The sequence below is a fragment of the Helicoverpa armigera genome, chromosome 4 (genome assembly GCF_030705265.1).
Source record: "Helicoverpa armigera isolate CAAS_96S chromosome 4, ASM3070526v1, whole genome shotgun sequence".
Lineage (NCBI taxonomy): Eukaryota > Metazoa > Arthropoda > Insecta > Lepidoptera > Noctuidae > Helicoverpa > Helicoverpa armigera.
The window spans coordinates 6,168,306-6,187,551 of NC_087123.1; the positions used below are offsets into that span (position 1 = coordinate 6,168,306).

General features: G+C 34.2%; 1 protein-coding gene across 1 annotated transcript in view; it reads right to left on the minus strand.

The window, feature by feature from the left end:
- Nucleotides 1–18,249, minus strand: part of LOC110384125 (uncharacterized) — a 30,662-nt gene extending 12,413 nt beyond the window's left edge. The window contains exons 1-2 of the mRNA XM_021345232.3: nucleotides 17,897–18,249; nucleotides 11,260–11,311 (exon numbers count right to left, since the gene is read on the minus strand). Of these exons, the coding sequence (XP_021200907.2) occupies nucleotides 11,260–11,286 (27 nt within the window). The 5' untranslated portion in view covers nucleotides 11,287–11,311; nucleotides 17,897–18,249. The remainder of the gene's footprint in view (nucleotides 1–11,259; nucleotides 11,312–17,896) is intronic.
- Nucleotides 18,250–19,246: the final 997 nt, after the last annotated feature.

The window sequence follows — 19,246 nt, forward strand, 5'->3', positions numbered from 1 at the left end:
CCGTGAAACTGTTTGCGGGTTTTTACGAATATTGATACCCATAAATGATCTAATTCTTTGATATTTTCCTGTTAAGTAGGTACTTACCCCAAATCTTTAATATCCAAATAACGTATCGTTTGCTTATTCTATTGCTGTATGACAGATGGTAGCATTATTTCACGCTTCTTAGCTCCGTTATTGTTAGTCATAGGGCCTTGGTATTAAACAATTTTATTCTTCTTCTGAAGTTTTGTTTCTTATGTAAATAACACATTTGGAAGGGCTGGTGTATTGAAGCCTAATCAACTGCAAAATTAGTTAGTAATCAACATAATAAGTACGTGGTTTAAGAATTAAGCTGCGACCTCGACCCCAAAACTTCTCATTTGTTTCTGTAGACAAAAACACGTACGGTTTTACAACTTAATTCTACAATAGGAAGTCACACTGTGGTTAACGCGTAATGATATATGCATGCGATTTGTCTCGACCAGCGTGCAACGTGCCGTAATCATTACGTACCTAGTGACATTGAGCAATGTTCACACTTGTGAATTAAGCCTTGAGTGTTAGATGAGTGAATTTTGTGAACAAGGCTTTATTTATATTGTTTATTCAAGTACCTGTACCACTGATAACATTGTTTTTTATTGTTCCAGATATGAATATTTCACATACTGCCGCATGGTCTGTTTGCTTTTATATCTATTTCAGAAACTTAATATTGTGCATTGTTGTTTTATGTATGCGGATAATAATTACCGATGTAAATGTTTATGTGTTGTGTTCCCATAGATAGATAGTATTGTTATCGCGTATTATAATATTACAAGGTGTTGATTACAAATATGCTGATTTTAAGTATGGTTGTTGACAGCTGTGGAAAACATATGTGACAAAGGGATATAAAGGGATATACGTACCTATTATTAACAAACAATTCTATTTCTAGAAGATAACTTAGAGTTTTTTGTTGTGACCAATTACGTAGGCATTTTTAATTCAGTTTTTGTCATGAATTTAACAAACGAATTTGAAGTTAACGATCAATTTTAAAAGTTCCTGTTAGATGAATAATATTCTATAAGTTAAATGTCAGGTCAGGTTACAAAATCATAAAATGGATATTTTAACACACATCTCAGTTTTTTCAAAGTTCATTACCTACATGAGGTTATTTTATATTTGGTATTTAAGCAGTAATTGAGAAATATTCTTGATTGATTTTGAAGTGTTTCTTTAAAAGATATATTTTTTATCTTCATAAACCACGATAGCCACTGAGCAAAAACTATTAAAAATATTAATTTATCGGTAAAATAGAGAAAATTAATTATAATTGATATTTGCAAGACATAAATAACATTGATGTTCATTACCTACTGATTTCATTAAGGAGATCCTAGAATATCATAGAGTATCCTAGAATTTAAGCACAATACCTATAGCGCGGCCACCAGGGTTTTAGATATACCTAGGCATGTGGTAATTTGACCCATTTTGGTGAGTAGGTACCTAATCCTTAAAACACGATGATCTTATTATATTCATTGCAGATTTGTCACAGTAGCACAAGATAAGATTGATCTTTTTTTGAATCTGTGTCTGTTGTAAGTACCTCCACCTACATGCGCTTAGAGTCTATACTGTAACATTAAGTAATATTTTTTCAAATATAGCAGCATATTTTTTATATTTACATTTGTGCGTATCTAAATACGATTATCAGAGTTTCAATGAAGTGTTGCACAGATTCCTACAGGTCCTATTTTAAAGGTTTGTTTTGCTGATGTTTTTTCATGGAGCTTTTCGTATTCTGTCGGCATATTATAAGCATCTGTGGGCGCGATTAAATTGCAACTGTCATGTAGTACGCTTATTTGATTGAACGTGGGTACTTTTGGCGAAGACCTTGTGATAATCTATTGTGCGGTCTCCTTGACTAGGTGTTTGCGCTCTGAGAATGAACGACGCAAATGTGTTATTATTTGTCTTGTTCTTATCATTTAAATGGCCTAAAGAGATGTGGAAAAGGAAGATTTAAAAGCAGTGATAAAAACATTGTTATGTTGTCTTTTGATTTGAAAATTTCTAGCACACTGTGCGGTGTACGTTGGCCGAAATGAAATCTTATATCATTTAACCATAATTAATATTTAAAATAGGTTTTTTAAGTACCTTACGTGAATAGTGTCTGCGTCACGTTTAGCACGGTACAAACGTAATTAGTGTTATAAACACTGTAATGCGAGTTCTTGAAGTTGCGTGCGCGCCGATGTGCAATGTGACCACTGCCCACTTAACTAGAACCTTGACTTCACCTCTTGTAAAAAACATGGTTTTCTGTCCTAATAAATACAAAAGTTTGCAAATGAAATGCTTCATTTGATTGAATATAAAAAAGTTATTAACAGCTTGGAAGGCGTTGACCTCTAATTTTTTTTGCGGTCCTATAAATTACATTGAGATTATTTTAGCCCAAAGTAGCAAGAGGCTGAGAATGCTAAGATATTCTTAGAAAAATAAGACTAGTGTGAATTAATTTTGTACCTTCAAAAACAAGTTTATTCAGTGTTCTCTAATAGGTTTTAATTTAGCGCATATTTCCTATGATAATGAGCTTTCATTAATCTTATGTGTAAGCTCAGAGGTATGCGAACCAAGTGAATAGAAGTTTGACACGAAGGCGACCTTGCCTGCATTCTTTGTGGGTCCCTAACTTGTTCAAACGTTAACAGTTGCTCGATGGCTTTTTGTTTGCCTAAGTCAATCTACAGCTGCAAGTTATAAGAAAGTGCGGGTGCTAGAACTTAACTGAAATATTTTTTACGATGACATTTAAAAATTATACTTAACTGTGATTGTATTAGCTACTAAGACAAAGAGTATTGAGTACGTAAATAAATACAACATTGTTTTATTCAATCATGTTTTATTCCAATTGCGTATGTCCTTACTTCCTAATCAATATTAATGATGGCGTGTAATAAACTGAATCATAGGATGTGGGAATTTAATAACACCTTATGGTATTGAAATGTGTTTTTTTTTTAATATTTTCCCGCTAATGTTTATGACTTGCGTTCAACATCTGTGTGACCTAGACCGACATGCGACGGTGACTATGAAACATAGGGACGACTACTAGCTTTCAAGTGCAAGTTTCGAGATAATAATATAGTCAAAAGGAATTACGTGTTTTATTGTAATTAATTGATATAAATAAATTGTGTGTAGATACTATGGAATAATCACTTATCTTAGTCACACACAATGTCCTTTGCATTATTTATAGCGATTTACTAATTTAGCATTACCAGCAGCTTAATGGAAAATTGTCACAATTATCCGTATGTAGGCTTCGAAAATAATTCAGCCAAATCTAAGAGGACAGTTAGGCTTGAGTCATAGTGTGTTAATATTCATATTTGAAAAATAAAGCTACGTTCAAACTTGAGGTTGGCGTAGGTAAGTTGGTTATGATTTGATAAAAAGCATTGTAAGGAAATTGAGACTACGTGCGCTGACACTTTTTATGGCGCATAATAAAAACAGTATTAAACCGATTGTAATCAATAATAACAAATTAACAAATGCCAAAATTGATTGCAACAAAACAATTAAGTGTAATACGATTACAATTATGTAATATGTGCCATAATTGTGTGTGATTTCATTTTCATTAAAAAACTGGGTTAAGAACTGGCTGTGGGTGACGCACAATAATTTAATTGTTCGTACTTAGTCGTGGCGCCGTAAGCGGTCATACACAATGGCAGACAGACCATAGTTTTATTAATTAAACACGTCAACATGTGTGTGTCAATCGGATATGATATCTACCAATAGGAACAATCTGTATTTAAATACCTACCTATTATACAATTAGTTGTGTCTCTTATTTATCTATGTAAAACGGCCCACAGCGACATACAAAAAATGGTTATGGAGCGAGACCATTTACCAATCTTAAAAATCTATGCAAATTATAAATAAATTAATTAAAATGTATGAAAAGAAAAACACATAATTCTTATAAAGATTGTTTTAGAAATCAAAACGATACTTAGGAAATTAAATGATTTAGGAAGCGTATTGAGATGCCTTGCACTTTTTTAGAAAATTAATGTTCTTTTCACATTTATATGGCATGTGCATTTATGTCGGTAGTCAGACACCATATAAGATGCGATTTCCAATCAAGTTCGGCGTTACATCCAGGAAGCGTTTAAAGTAAAAACAGTTAACACATGAGGAACTTCGATTGGCGCCTAGTCTCGTATGCTTAGCTAAATGTTCCTGCTTTCACTTTGAATCTCTAGTCCTGTGATTAGCTGATGTTGGCACTAGCAATGTATATGTGCTTAATTAATTATTTATTTATTAATTAAGAATTGTTTATAAGACATTTTAAAAATATGTCATCCTATGAAAGGTTAAAGGTTACAGTTTATGAGATCAACAAACTTTATTTAATTATTTCTGATAGTCAGTCTATTTTAAGCCGCATCGTAGAAGTACGAATGTACTTAATTAGAGGAATTTGTTCAATAATAAATTACGTTAACTACCTGATGACGACGATAAGTTCGACATAACTACCTATTATAGTCGGTTTCTAAAAAAAAAGTAACCATGAGAACATTTGTCTGTTTCATTGCAATTGACGTTTCACTAGATTTTTTGTACTAAAATCTCAAACCGTGAACATTTGTTGTCTGTAATTGATAAAACGATGGAAATAACTTTGTTTAACGAGTCAATTAAAATTGGCTTTTTTATATGCATGTTAATGATAGACTCAATTATAGGTTGAAGAACCAGAGTACAGATTTAATGTAGGTGAGATGAAACTACAATCCATTTGAATACTTTTCTTTTCACACTATGGACTTCAGCGTAGCGTTATCACGAACTTTGAAATAGCAATACAATTTACGGGTCACAGCTGACAGGTTAACTTATTTAGTTCAAGCTACCGTAACATTTTTCATAACCAGCACTTTAACCAATAACAAACCACAAATTATTCTCTTTTAAGCAACGATCAAGATATGAGCACATCTTCGCATTAAACAAATGTTCACTTAATAAGAATGCGTGTTTCGTCAAAGTACGTTTGATACAAACTTATGTAACGGACAGCGCAATGATACACATAAAACTGGCAGAAGAGTAATACGTTTTGATTTAATATAATGATGTAACTGATGTAAAATTATATTTAGAGAAATGCTAATAAGGTGTTCAAGCTGTTAATGTTTAGTTGACAAAACCTGAAGAGAAATACATAAATGTAGTTCCTTTTCAGTATCTTTATTTATCTGCATGTAGAAGAAATAATTTTGTTTTTTTGAAAACTGCTTCCAGGAAGCGTTTCATTTCAAAAGCGAACCATAGACAAATCTAGAGACAATCAACGAACAAAACCTCTTTTGTCTCACAATGTACACAGTCGTTTTTGTGTTACCAAGTCAGCTTAAGCACGTAACGGTAATGCTGCATCTGGGTTCCATCTAGTTCAACCGTGATGCAATCCGTAACATAAATAAGTATCTATCGACCTTGGAAAAAATATACGATTTATGTTCAAAACACGGGACCCACGTTTCGTTATTTTGCAACTGGGTCAAAGTAACAGATACCATAGAGATACTAGTTTTGTGTAAAGCCGGTGGGTGTATCCTAATGGTCAGCGTGAGAGTTGTAGCTCGCGAAGTAAACGAGCATTTGAATTGATTAGGGTTACTGCTGCTATAAATTGAGAACATTAAATATTTCATTATATTAATTAATTTTATAAGTAGGTAGCATTGAAATGAGTATAACTTCTTTAATCTTAAACGTGGGCTTATTGTCAACCAACCTATGTGTAGTGGTCAAGGTAGGTATAAAACTAAAGCCAATTAAACGAAGGCACATGAAATCGCTTTACGATCATGTTTATCGTGAACCAATAATAGCAATGTACACATTCGGCATACCGTATTAGAATTAGGATTTTTATAGCTCAAATCCTTTTATAGTTCGGAAGTTTAATGAGAAAGCCAGTATTTTGCCGGCCTGTATTTATCTCTATCAGGAACAGTGGTTTGGAAGGACCATTAAAAATACTAATTCAGTAGGTATTAATAATCCTTAAAGTTAGAGACAAGACAAACAAAACAACAGGGAGCTACATCTGAATTGATAATGTTGGTTCCGATCGAGAACAATGAATAACAAATTGACAATGATAGATTTTATGGGCATACTCGATCGCATAATTGATGGTCACAATACCTTTGTAATCAGCTGCATAAAGTTATTAGCATATATGGATATGCATTCCTTCGGCTCAATGAATATAAAATTCATAGCTGCCGTTTGGCGCATAGTCTAATCCGAGGATAGTGAGTGCTTTCCTAACTTGGTATAAGAAGCTATTTTATCGTATTATTTTGGATCTAATTCGGCACGCAAATAATTTTTAACCAGCTCTTTCATTTCATCTTATCTGCCTAAGCACACTCATTGTTTCTCCTTATTTCGTGTAACACATTTGCGATATACATACGTAGTAACGTGACAGCTGCTATACGGTTTTTGTTCGTCTTTGCCGTCCACTGAGATACCGGTACTATAGCAGCTATACACTTGAAGACGTGCCACTTTTGACTGTACCCACGGAGGACGGAGACTGTACCAGACTAAATGCCATCAACAGTTGATGGTACGCAGTTATCAGAACTGACCACTTTTTCGAGTGACATAACACATTACGAGTGCATTACTCTCAATACGGCCACTGATATCCATTGACGTTACAAGTTAAGCCGCATGGGCAACCCTGGCTTCGCTCGTGCGTTACGCAACCATCAGTTAGCTGGTCGATAAGTTGCTCCACATTCGCTCTTTGTTTCGGAGACCAAGTACTGTCCGCCACTAACCTGTATATTTGTGTAATAAGCAATTTCATACAGTTATCTTACATTTGTATGGCTTTCTTACGTAAATGATCATTAGTATTCATTCTCATCGTTAAACCTTTTAATGCGGTTTGGGCATTGTATGTCGTACGTAAATGAATTTTAATTGGCGCTTTTATTTACACGTGTGTATGTTTCAATGTTTACATAGTAAAGCTTTCACACGTTGTACTAAGAGAATAGTGTTGCGTCGTCTACTTTTTGCTAGTTTTTGCACATTTGCTACCCACAGTGTGGTTATCTAATGTACCACTCCTCTTTATGGTAACAAAGGTCTTTTAATTGAGCAATAAGTTTTATAATACATCATCCGCGTAATCGTTTAAGTGTGTCAAACCAATGTTTTATCCTTAGAACATAAATACGCAAATAATCTAAGGTTTACCTACAGCAGGTTGTTATTTATACAAATAGGAACTAGACCATTTTGTTACATTGACCGTGAATATAGAAGGCCCTATTAATATACCTCTACATGCAAATAGTCTGCGTATTACGATTATCTTAGCATATTAAAACTCTTATGAACATGTTTGTTCTATAAACGAAGGGTGACATTTATTCAAGTCAGTAAACTGCATATGGCACACCAGTTTTAAACATAGCTTTTATCACTATTGAGTCTTGCTACAACCAAAAATAAAAAAGCCACTAATTTCAGGTAACTAAATTTTTAAAATATCATAGCATCCTGTACGAGTAAGTATAGGTACTGATTGAATTGAAACAACTCATTAGCTTTTCGAACACATAACTACTTATATTTATCAATCCAACCGGAATGTGCAGTTGCGAAAAACCAGTAAAAACTGGATTAACAAAAATATAAAAGGTGAAGACTAATCAAAATCACATTAGACATTTATAAAAAATATTATTAGGAAAGTTCTCATGATAAATAAGAGCGTTCTGACGTAATGTCTGACTCACTGGTGTATTTTTAAGAGCACTCTAGACCGACGAGGAATGCTGTCTCTGTGGGAAGCTTATGGTGGCTTCAGACTGCTATACTGTGGTACATAGTATATCAAAGAAGGACTATAGTGCTGTAAACCAATTATAAATACAGTACAAGAGAACGTGTCCATATAAACACAATGTATGGTGCGCCTTATTGTAGTGCTATGAGCTTTAGACTTTAACTGAGCTTTTTTTTTTAACGACGTCAAAAATCATCAAATGACCCCTCCCGCTGTGGGTTAGCAGCGGTGAGGGAGTGTCAGACTCTTACTGACTAAAAAATCGTGTTCCGTCGTAGGCCTTTTATGTACCAGGGTCGCGGTATCTCTTTCGAACAACTCGCAGCCCCGGCAGGCCTTGGCCCTGCTGGGCCCCGCTGGGGTTGCTGACATCTCTTTGAGGAGAGCGTGGAACAACGCGCGCCGTCGACACGGGTCTGTCGTCTAAGCTGACAGAGGGACGATGAGCCACCCGAACTCACCGCCTAGTCTGAAGCCATCTTTATGTTCAAGTACAAATGTATCTAGTCTGCTCTCAAATCTAATGTAAAAGGAGAGCCCATACCTAATAAACATAAATGTGTTGGTTTACGAAAATATTTACACACCTAACAAGATTGGTCTCATCAATTGCACTAATTTAGGAGCAGTTACCAGTTTTCCAAGGTCGATAACCTAGAATCCAGCTTATGGTGAGTCGTTTGGACTCACGGCTTAAATGCCTGAGATTATTTAGAACTAGTGACTAATTACTACAAGAACGAAGCGGTCATTATTTCGTTTCCGATGGTCTTTTAAATATTACGTATGAACTTGGAAACTTAATATATGCGAGCACTGCTGTTAGTGATCAGAGAAGTATAAATAACTAAAGTAAATAGGTACCTAATATCTCAAGAAAGATACTGCTACATTGGGAGAAGAGTGAATCCTTATTTGACTGGACAGGGAAAAAACACTCGACGATTTTGCCAAAACCTTTTTTCTATGGAAAAATGCGTCATAATAAGGATACTGACAAAATAATCTATCCTCATTGTGATTAATGTTTGTTACCACTCAAAAGTTAGTGTGAAATAGACAACATGAATCAGCAGCAGGAAATAATAAAAAAATCAGTTCTACCGGACAGCGTATCGGAAAAAAATTGTCGCTATTAAGCGAACTTTTCCTTATTTTCCGGAAAAACCTGACAAATGATGACGGAAAACGTGGAAACGCGTACTACGCTGTGCTACAAACTTATCATTGCATCTAACTAAACACAAACGTAGTTTCAGATTTATCTAACAACAATATCAGTGCGTAATCACCGTGAGTGTAAATAATCTAGCAAGAATGCGCATTGTGTCAACTTGGACCACTGACTTCCGAATGCACGTCGGGAGCAAAATTTGTGCGAAACGTTCTTTCAAGCCATTGTTCGCGAGAGTACTTGCGAACAGGTGTTGTTAATTGGACGTGGGTATAGAATCATGTGTATTGTATGGTGCTTGGCTGTTGGAGTGTTGGTACTTGGTACATCTCCTTTTGTGTTCGACTGAAGGCTGTGGAATAATTTTGAAAAAAGAACCTTAACATCAAGTACTTAGGTACCTACAGCAAATTCGTATGATGATTACTTAACCTAGGCATTTGCATATATCAGCACCTTTCATTTTTAGCATAAAAGTAATACCAATTGGCGCCCTGGTTTTGAATGTTAAATCGGTCTGCAGTCTTTATGACACTGCATTCGATTTTAAGATTATGTTTATGCTCGAGTACAATGAGTCACCGAAGCTCATGCTGCATACAAAAAATTACACGTAGGAAATATAATCCTGATTTGGCAGGAGGTAAGGCTAAAGTAGTATTTCTTAGTAAGCGATTGATCACCTAGCGTAGGCGCAAGGTTTTGCCAAAGTTAGAAGTAAAACAAAATGGTAGTAAAAAAATTGATTGTCAACCTATGCAATGAGAAGAGTGGGCTGTAGGACGAATTGTCAGACGACTTTTTTGGAATTCAAACAACTATTAAAAATATTCTTAATTGCTGAATCCGCACACCCTAGTTCGGAGATAATAACTAAATTGACTTCAGATCTAATCATTTTAATTATGATTTGATGATTGTATTTGTATTCGATTAACAAACTTAATTGTATCTACCCATCCTTATAGCACCGGATTAACATTTAATACAGGAAATACCAATTGAATAATACTTATATAATCATAACGAAATCAAGTTCCATTACGTGGAATTGGGTCCTGTATGTTCGTAATTGCCGGTAGACAGTGTGACCATTGGAACACCGATACTTTCACTCTTAAGACGTGTGACAAGAAAATAAAGTCGCTAGAAATGCCTCATAAATGTATTTCTCAATCAAAGTAAAGGGCTGGCTTGAAAGCTTTAGTTACGACTGTTACTGCGCAACTGCAGTTCTGAATTTAATGCCTTATATCCGTATGCCGTACAAGTATCTCGTGCAGATATCGATACAAAAGCCGATTGCTTTTTGTTTTTTTAATTTACATAAAACGGATAAGACTTGAAGAACTGTGTCAACTGAATGTTATTTTATTATTGTCGCTAATAAAATACGTAGGTAGGTAAAGTAACAAAACTGAAACGTTATTAATAGTTAAGAATGTTGCTCTTTAGTACATTTTCAGCAATAGTTTAGTAAACCCAGTGTGATCTTACAAAATAAAACATGGCTATTCAACTCTTGAAAGACGAGGCAATTTAATTTCACAGTTCAGCAAGCATTGAGCAAATACAGTGTATCTTATGTAGTGCCTAGGTGTTTATTTTTTAAATAGCCGTATATATTTCAATTTGTGAAAATGTTTAAATAAACTTGAGAGAGAAATAGGGTTTGAAGAAACTTGTGAATAATGCCAGCAGGCTATGCTATTATTTAGCTTTAACTTGTTGAACCATAAGCTCCATTAAAATGCCTTACATACAAATACAGACATTTACATGCTATCTAAGATTACATCAGGCTGAATAACGTTCCTGGCCAAGCCATATTGGGATTTTCTACAGAGGGACTATTCCAGCCATCTTGTTGAGTTACGTCAACCGCCTTTAGGTACCTATGTACCACAGACAATAAGTTTTATTGTTCCGAAATAATTAATGCATGTTTGTTCCGTTCCTTATTAAGAATCGAAGACAGTAACATTGTTAATGCTATTGTTTCTTTTGTAATTGGTATGATATGCTGCAAATGCTCGAAATATGCTGTATACTTTGATTTCCAGTGCGCGTACATGAAAATTTATCTGCTTAGCACCGACGGCTGTTGTTTTTAATCATTTAAATGTGCATTTGGAATTAAAACTAAAGTACTCACCAATAATATAAATTCTTGTTTAAACATTTTTCATCACAATTTTCGGGGGTTCCTGAAACAAATAAACACTTATACTTAGTAGGTATTCTCCATAACCAGTGAAGTAAAATTTCAGTAATAATCGCAACCAGAAGAGTTAATATAGCAATAACCATAGCATTCAATAGCCAGTACGACCTCGCTGTCCGAAAATTATCCATACATTTAGAAGAAAATTCAATGCTCAGTAGTTCGGCTGTTTTCGTGTCGCCAAACATAACTCAAGTATTTGCTCACATGCACATCACGTGCTCTAGTTATTATAGCAAGGCTGTACGTGGGCTGATGGGAGAGATGACATTGAGACAACACTCGGCAACTGCCGACACTCGCTCTAATGCCTCTGCAAGTAATCACGGCACTTAGCTTGTTGGTTTACTTGTCCCCTCACTAATTAATTTACTGATTAAAGGTCCATGTGCCGAAGCTTTGTGTTTCCTGGTTTTTTATGTCTAATTCATCCGTTGTTAAGAACGGTTTGTCTTAATTGAAATCCGTTTTTATAAACGATGCTAAATATTAGATTACTTCTGAGGAATTCATGCTAAACTACGACCAATTAAACTGTTATTTTCTTAATAGTGGTCAGGTTTAATAGGCTACGCAGATTTAATACGTTGGTTAAAAAAGTGCGACATCATTACAAAAGATAACATCGCATACGGAGACGGGCGGTAGCTACATAGCAAGGTCTGTTGATTAATTCTACTTATTGTTTGTCATGTACAGGTAATTATTTCTCACCCACATAACGTGTTAGGAAGTAGACACACGACGTACGTAATTAAAATTAAGCTATGTATTGATTAAGTCACAATTTTGCATAACGTTAATACGTAATTATTTATAAATTCCTTCTGTTATGGCGTTGTTTACTATAGAAAGTGTGAGTACAATGGGACATTGAACGATAGTGAAAATGCGAGCGCCCCTCGCATATCAAGTGGGCATTTGGTGTGTTTTATGCGATTGGTCATGATCGACGGCGGAGTCAAACTGACGTGCAGTTCCGCAAATATGGGGTAGAAACTGCAACCGTTTGAACGTAGTTTTGCATGCACTGTTAGTTTATTAAAATAGTTTAAGTAGGTAACAAGGATAACTGTTTCAAAACATTATACAAAAATATTTATACAAAAAAGACTTATTTAATATGTTAATCAATATAGGAATATTAATAGAAATATTGTTTTGATGAGTTTTTGTATATTTAGAATATTACCTCATAACTTCGTATGTGTAGCTACCTAAACATCCGTAGATGCATAATTTCTCATATACAGGTTTGCAAAATTATGCACTTAATAGATTTCGAATCGCTAAATCTGCATAATTGGAAAAATAAAGTTATGGTTATGACCATTGGTCGCGTGTGTGAGTCAAAGAACAAGGCAAATGCCACTAGCAAAACTTATGACGCTGTTTTTTTTATCTTTACATCGAAATCACAGTGGGAAATTACAAGAACGTTCAATTTTCCACCAAGAACTTTTCCGCTTTTCAAACGTTTCCTAACTGCACTATTAAATAATTATATACATAAGACATAAGAAGCTATTGTAATATAAGTCAGTTGTTTTCACTTCAATAAAGTCGGAGTACTTTGCTCAAATTAGTAGCATTTTCAATCTTAATTATACGATGACCGCTACTGTTAACAGATCGTCAAATTACGCTAACAAATCATCATAAATTAAGTCTATCTATGTAATGAGTGAGAACAATTCGGTTAAATAATAGCGAATAGTAATTGTTTACTGCTGATTCTGTTACGATAAACAGGAAACGTCGGGCAAGAAATACGATAGTGTAAGGCAAGCGTGCAGCCGCGGTTACTCCGTAATGCCGCACTGTTTGTATTATTTTAATGTTTAACACTTTGATATTTCTTAGTACTTCATAAAAAAGAACTAGTGACCAATATTTGATATAGTAAGGTAGTAGGAATAGGTAGGAAAAAGGAAAATAAATAAAAAAAGGTTGGCTTCTAAGAATCTAATTATATCAAAAGTTTTACAGAGAATGAGAATGACGACGTATTGAATGATGTCCGAAGGTTGACAAAAGCAATAATGTAGAGTATATTAATAAACAAGAAAAGAACTTTAAAGGTTTTCCCAAAATGCATTTTATCTAACTGCATAATTTCACGCTCTTATTCATAGAATTTCGAGCAAGGATCATCATGTTTCGATATTTTTTTACACTTCATTCAAAGAAGTTTTTAAACATTAATTATATTTTTTATTTTGTCTTTTTATCTATAGGCAAATTTATTATTTGAATTCTATTTTGTAGACTAGATTACTTAATCTAAAGATTAGACATTAATTTAAATAGTAGAAAAGTTGGATTAAGGTGATGACGATCTTAAAGAAGAATTTAACATTTGACACTTTCGACGATGACTCATGATCTGACCAGTCGAGTGTGTTGTAGCAATAAAATTGAGCAGTGGTAAATAATAATGTTATTTTAAATTACATTTTGCAACAAACTGAGTTTATCCTAGATATGTATATATGTCCTAAAGGCATATAGGTATACAGTCATATGCACATTTCCATGAGCTTATTTTACAAAAATACTTTACATCAGCTAAATAAAAACTAAATCTATATTTACATAAAAAACCGCGGACACCCTTTGGCAGCCAATACTAAATCGCAGAGCAAATTTTTATATTAAGTCAATATACAATAGCGTAGGCTAAAAAGTTACGATAGCTTGATGACAAGAAAGTAATCAAGTAACAAGTCAATAAAAAGATTCCTTCCACATTCATATTGATTTATGTACGAAAATAAACCAAAAAAACAGCGAAAATCGTAAATTAAGATGTTGTCAATGCTTTCAACGTTTTCTATGACAAACCTGTTGAATACAGCACATTTAATTAAGTATAATATTAATTTATTCATGCAATATAGAGACAGTCTACGCGCGTCTGTGAAAATAACCGAGCCATGTCACTAGCTTCCAAAATAAAGCAAAAAATAAAATCTAATACCATTGACCTTTGCAAGGAAGAAGCAAACCTGTTCAGTAAAACGTTTATTTTTGCAGGATTTAGCGGCTTCGGTTGAATATAAGTAGACTATAACGAACCTATTTTGTTTATTCACAAGTATATTGCTTTGACAATATCGCAACCATTATACCATTAATACATCTCAAGCATTTAAGTAGGGACGAAGGAAACGACCGAATCCATTTTATTGACTTGAAGTAGGTACTCAAATCTTGTTTTTACATACAAAAGTATCGGTACTAAAATGACTCACAGTCATAATTAAAAGAAATATTTTCCTCATTATTAGGCAATTTTGCGATAAATCAAGAAAAACTGCACTTCCTGACGAGTGCATGATGCAATGCACCACGGATACTTGCTCGTATCGGTATGATCGTATAATAATTATTGGGTATATAGCACGTGGGCTTATTGAATACATATATCATTAGGTAGCGATATAATAAGTAATTGTTATGTTACATACTAAGTGGACTACGAGAAAGGTTTTGGAAGAAAATAAAAATTTACTAAAGAAGTTTGTCAAGGACCAACCAGCATTGAGCAAACGTGGTGATTAACGCCCTATCCTTCTCTGTGTGAGAGGAGGCCTGTGCCCAGCAGTGGGACGATAAATGACTGATGATGATGAAGGAAGAAAGTGGAAACTGCTACCGATTATTCAAATAACCAGTAGCGTGTCAACGGCAGTTCTATAACGCGGGCGTACATTCATAATATTTTATTGTTTTTGCTTTTACAGACCATATGGTGTCGTTCGGTCGTTGTGTTTTATTTCAGTTAATAATAATTACATTTTCTTTTTATCCTGTTAAAGCGCCATTAATCGAAGAGATCGACATTAAAATCATGCGTTTTTTATTTTAATATCTTTAAATGACGTAAATAAATATACTTTTCTAAATATCACTTGATTAGGTAGACATATTTCTTGTTTACAAATCGTGTAAAAAGAAAGACTTGTATCTTAAAGTTTAGAAGGATTTAGAACTATTTGCAATTCAGATGCAAAACTGCGAACAGTTAACAAGCGTATCTTTCAGGTGACATCAGACTACTACATATTTACACTGTTTACAAAAGGATTTTCCTATTTAGAAAGGTAAAGGTTTGCATATGGTACGGTAAGATAGCCGTACCCGTTATTTTACCTCCTTTGGCTATCTTTGTCGGCTTTCCAACTGTGAAAATCCTTATGGTATGTAAATTTTACACTAGATCCGTGGATCTTAGTCAGCAATGCCAACATGAAATGGTTACAGCTGATATGATTTCATCTATTCTGGAGTGCCTTTAATTTTCACACTGTATATATTTATATTTAAGCTCATAACGGATATGGATATAGGTGTGTAAAGAGTTTAATATTAAACTGACGCATTTTCTTTGGAATAAATGTACAAAATTCCCAAAGAGGGTTGAATTCCCAAAGAGGGTTGAGGTCAGGCAGGCGGCCGGTCTTAAAACACAATGCCAAATCATATAGCAATATGTTGAATGAATTAAAGATGAGCGATAGGGCTACGGCGTACCACTCAGGCGACACGCAGGGGCAGCACACGGCCCCTGTGGGAAGTGGACAAGGGTTTTTGCACCAACCTGGGCATGCAATGTAAGAAGCGAGTCCGGGAAGTAAGATTAAGAAAAGATGGATGGATTGCCTGAAAGATGATATGAATAGGAAGGGAGTGAGTGTCAGTATCACGAGTGACAGGGGAAAATGGAAGAAACACCCCAAGTAAAATTGGGAACAGGGCAGGAGAAAGAAGAAATGTACAAAAGTCAGAAAAAAAACGTTGAAGTTAAAAGTTAAATGAATCGGGTTTGTCTAGTCTTTGAATGTTTCATTATCTAACTGAGAGTTTTATGATATACTGAGTAGTGTTTTACGATCTCAATGTAATTGAATTGAATTTTCTTCCGGGAAGTAGGTGGTTACATTGATTTTTTGTCGAGTAATGGCTGCCTAAAAAGTTCGGCTAATTATATGTACCTATTTGTTATTTCCTAGATCGATATCATTAGGTTTTTGGTTAATTTAATTTTAGAGATTACCGTCACACGTACAATATACCTACAGTTGTATTAATTTTGATTCAATCAAACAAACTACATATGTTTCAACTGCTAGTAGAATGACAAGACTTTGTTGGATTAATATTTTTTTGTGGTTAAATGAAATAATGATTGATGATGTGCGATACTTGAACAAGGGTACTTATGAGTTAAGAATATCCTTGTATGACCATAGTAACAGTTTGTTAAATAACTATGTCATAATGCAATTATAAAACCTGAATTCAAACTAAATAAATAAGTATGTTCATAAGATGTTCATTAGATTTATTGTGTTCCTTTGTATATTCATTTATCTGTTTCGTATGTTTGTTTACGACATTATTTCGCCTCGTGAACATGTATAAGTAGTGAATCACTATTATATCACATTATTGCGTGAGATATATAAATACATATATGTAAGTATATACCAAACTGACGTTGAATATGTAAATAGCAAAGATTAATTTGTGTTTTTGTTTTGATATCGAAACAAATATGACACAAAGATATGCCTAATTTCAAACTTGTTTTTTTGCAATTATTGCGAAATGTTACATATTATTGCAAAATATTACATATTATGGAAATCAATGATTCCAGTTAAAAATAATATGTAAAAATGTCCAATAACTATCTAGAACATAATCAAAAGTTAAACAAGACGAAATAAAAACAATGTCAGTTAATGTCCTTCAGAATTGTTTTACCTAGATTCATGAACACCTGAGCGTGCTCGTTACCGAAATCTAGCGTAATATTGCAGTGAACTAGTTAGTTGTGCTAGTAGGTAATCAGATTCTGCGAATAAAGTCGGTTTTTGCTTTTTGGTTGACTTTTCATCATAAAGTCTGAAACTACTTTGAGATCTTCATGCAATTTTCAGCAATGTAAGAGTCGTTCATGAGGAAGGCTGAAAGGATGCTAATTTTGGTACCTGTTTATGAATATTTTTTCTGTGTATTATTATGTAAATAGAACATATTTTCAGTTTCAGCAAATAGTGCTGACTAGGAAAGAAAAATTGTTATCCCATTATACTTTTTCGGGATCATTATTTTTCTGAATTCAGTAATAAGTCGATGAAAATAATGAAGGTGGATCTAAGTAGGTAGGAAGGCGTTAATTAGTTATTATAAATCCCAGCTACTTAATTGTTACGCATATGATTCATAACCGAGATCAGAATTGTTATTGATTGAAAATTAAGGAGTGTAAAAACACCGTACCTTGAATGTGTCGGATATCAAATGTAAAGTGTCAAGATGGCAAAGGTGAAACAAATTAACACTAGCGAATATTATCATAAGCCCACTGATATTTGGTTTTGTTGTCTGATATTTTATAAGTAATAAATTTAAAGACACTCCTGGACCTGTTATTTGATGAGGTCAGAGTTGCATGCAGTTGTTTTGGTTGATTTGTTACTAAAGCTGTGTTAGTTGGACGTTAGGAAATATAGCATTTAATCATGTTATTGTATGCAAATGTAAGCCAACTACTTACTTCTATTACTGAAACGTCTTTCACTTAATTATGTCCAACATCAAATGCTCAATTAGGATATGTTTTGTTTAGAGTTTAAGAAAGTAGAACTAACACTTCTTTTATTGTTTAACAAAGCATATTCACACCATTTTAAAAAGAATCGCTACAATAGTAAATGAGGTGTGTCCTCAATACTTCCATTTAAACGAAATTAAAACAAAAAGACTAGGAGACGAAACGTCGCGTTCGCGATCGCATTGAGTTTGGAAATTTGAATAACGAACGCGTGGTGCGCACGCGCCGGCTTTGGTACGACTGGTGGAGGCTTCCCGCCAAAAGCACGCAGAGATAGTGGCTGCCAGTACCTGCAAACATTCATTCATGAATGCGAATCTTATGCAATTGTCTTGTTATTGAGATTATCGCAGGGACCATTGAATCATTGCCGTCGGGTCACGACACCCGCTGCGGCACAACCACCTCGTTTATTGTGCTTCTGCAATAGAAATGCAAAGCCATTGTTTATCATTTCGTGGAAGCAACTGGTCTTAATGCTTTCTAGAACCGCAATGAAAAGTGTTTTAACAATTATTATATTGGTTAGATCTTGAACAGTTTCAGTACGTAACATAATTAAATATAATTACATAAAAGGACAGATAGATAATTTAATATATAAATAATTGCACGTGGGTGTTACCATACGTCAGAAGGTAAAAAGGCCCGTAGATAGGTCCATGGGGATTCCCATTGACTCTGGGATTTTTTGTGTAACTTACCTATGAAGACACCTGCATTCGATTTTCTATTTTTATTTCCTACAAAAGTGGTGTCAAAACAAAGCTTGCAGTAACGTTTTTTAGACATTTTTTTTGTAATATTTTATACATAAAACATAATATTAAGCAAAACCTATCGGTGTTTCCCAAGACTAAGAACAGTGGTTTGTGCAAGATTTTTTTAAAGATTCGGTAGGTTGCACATTATTATCGTTCCCGTTGTGGCCTCCAATTAAACCTAACCTCCCTTATTGCAAAACGTGGTTTAACGATAGTCTTGCTTTGTTACACTTTAACAATGGACTGCATAAAGAAGCTAGTTTAGTCAATAGAGCGTTATCAATAATAATATAAAGATATAACGGTAAAGGATTAAGCGTGGAAATATTTAAGCGACTAATTTGGCAAGAATTAAATTAAAATATTTAAGCAAGAATGAAATGTCAGTTCGTTGAACTATATTTAATATCCGGTGATTCCACTAAATCATGTAGGTAGGTATTACAGCATTGGACCCATAATTTTATTAATCGGAGATTTAGCAGAGAAACTGCCTCAGTGTACCCGGCATACTTTTAGTCGGCCGACA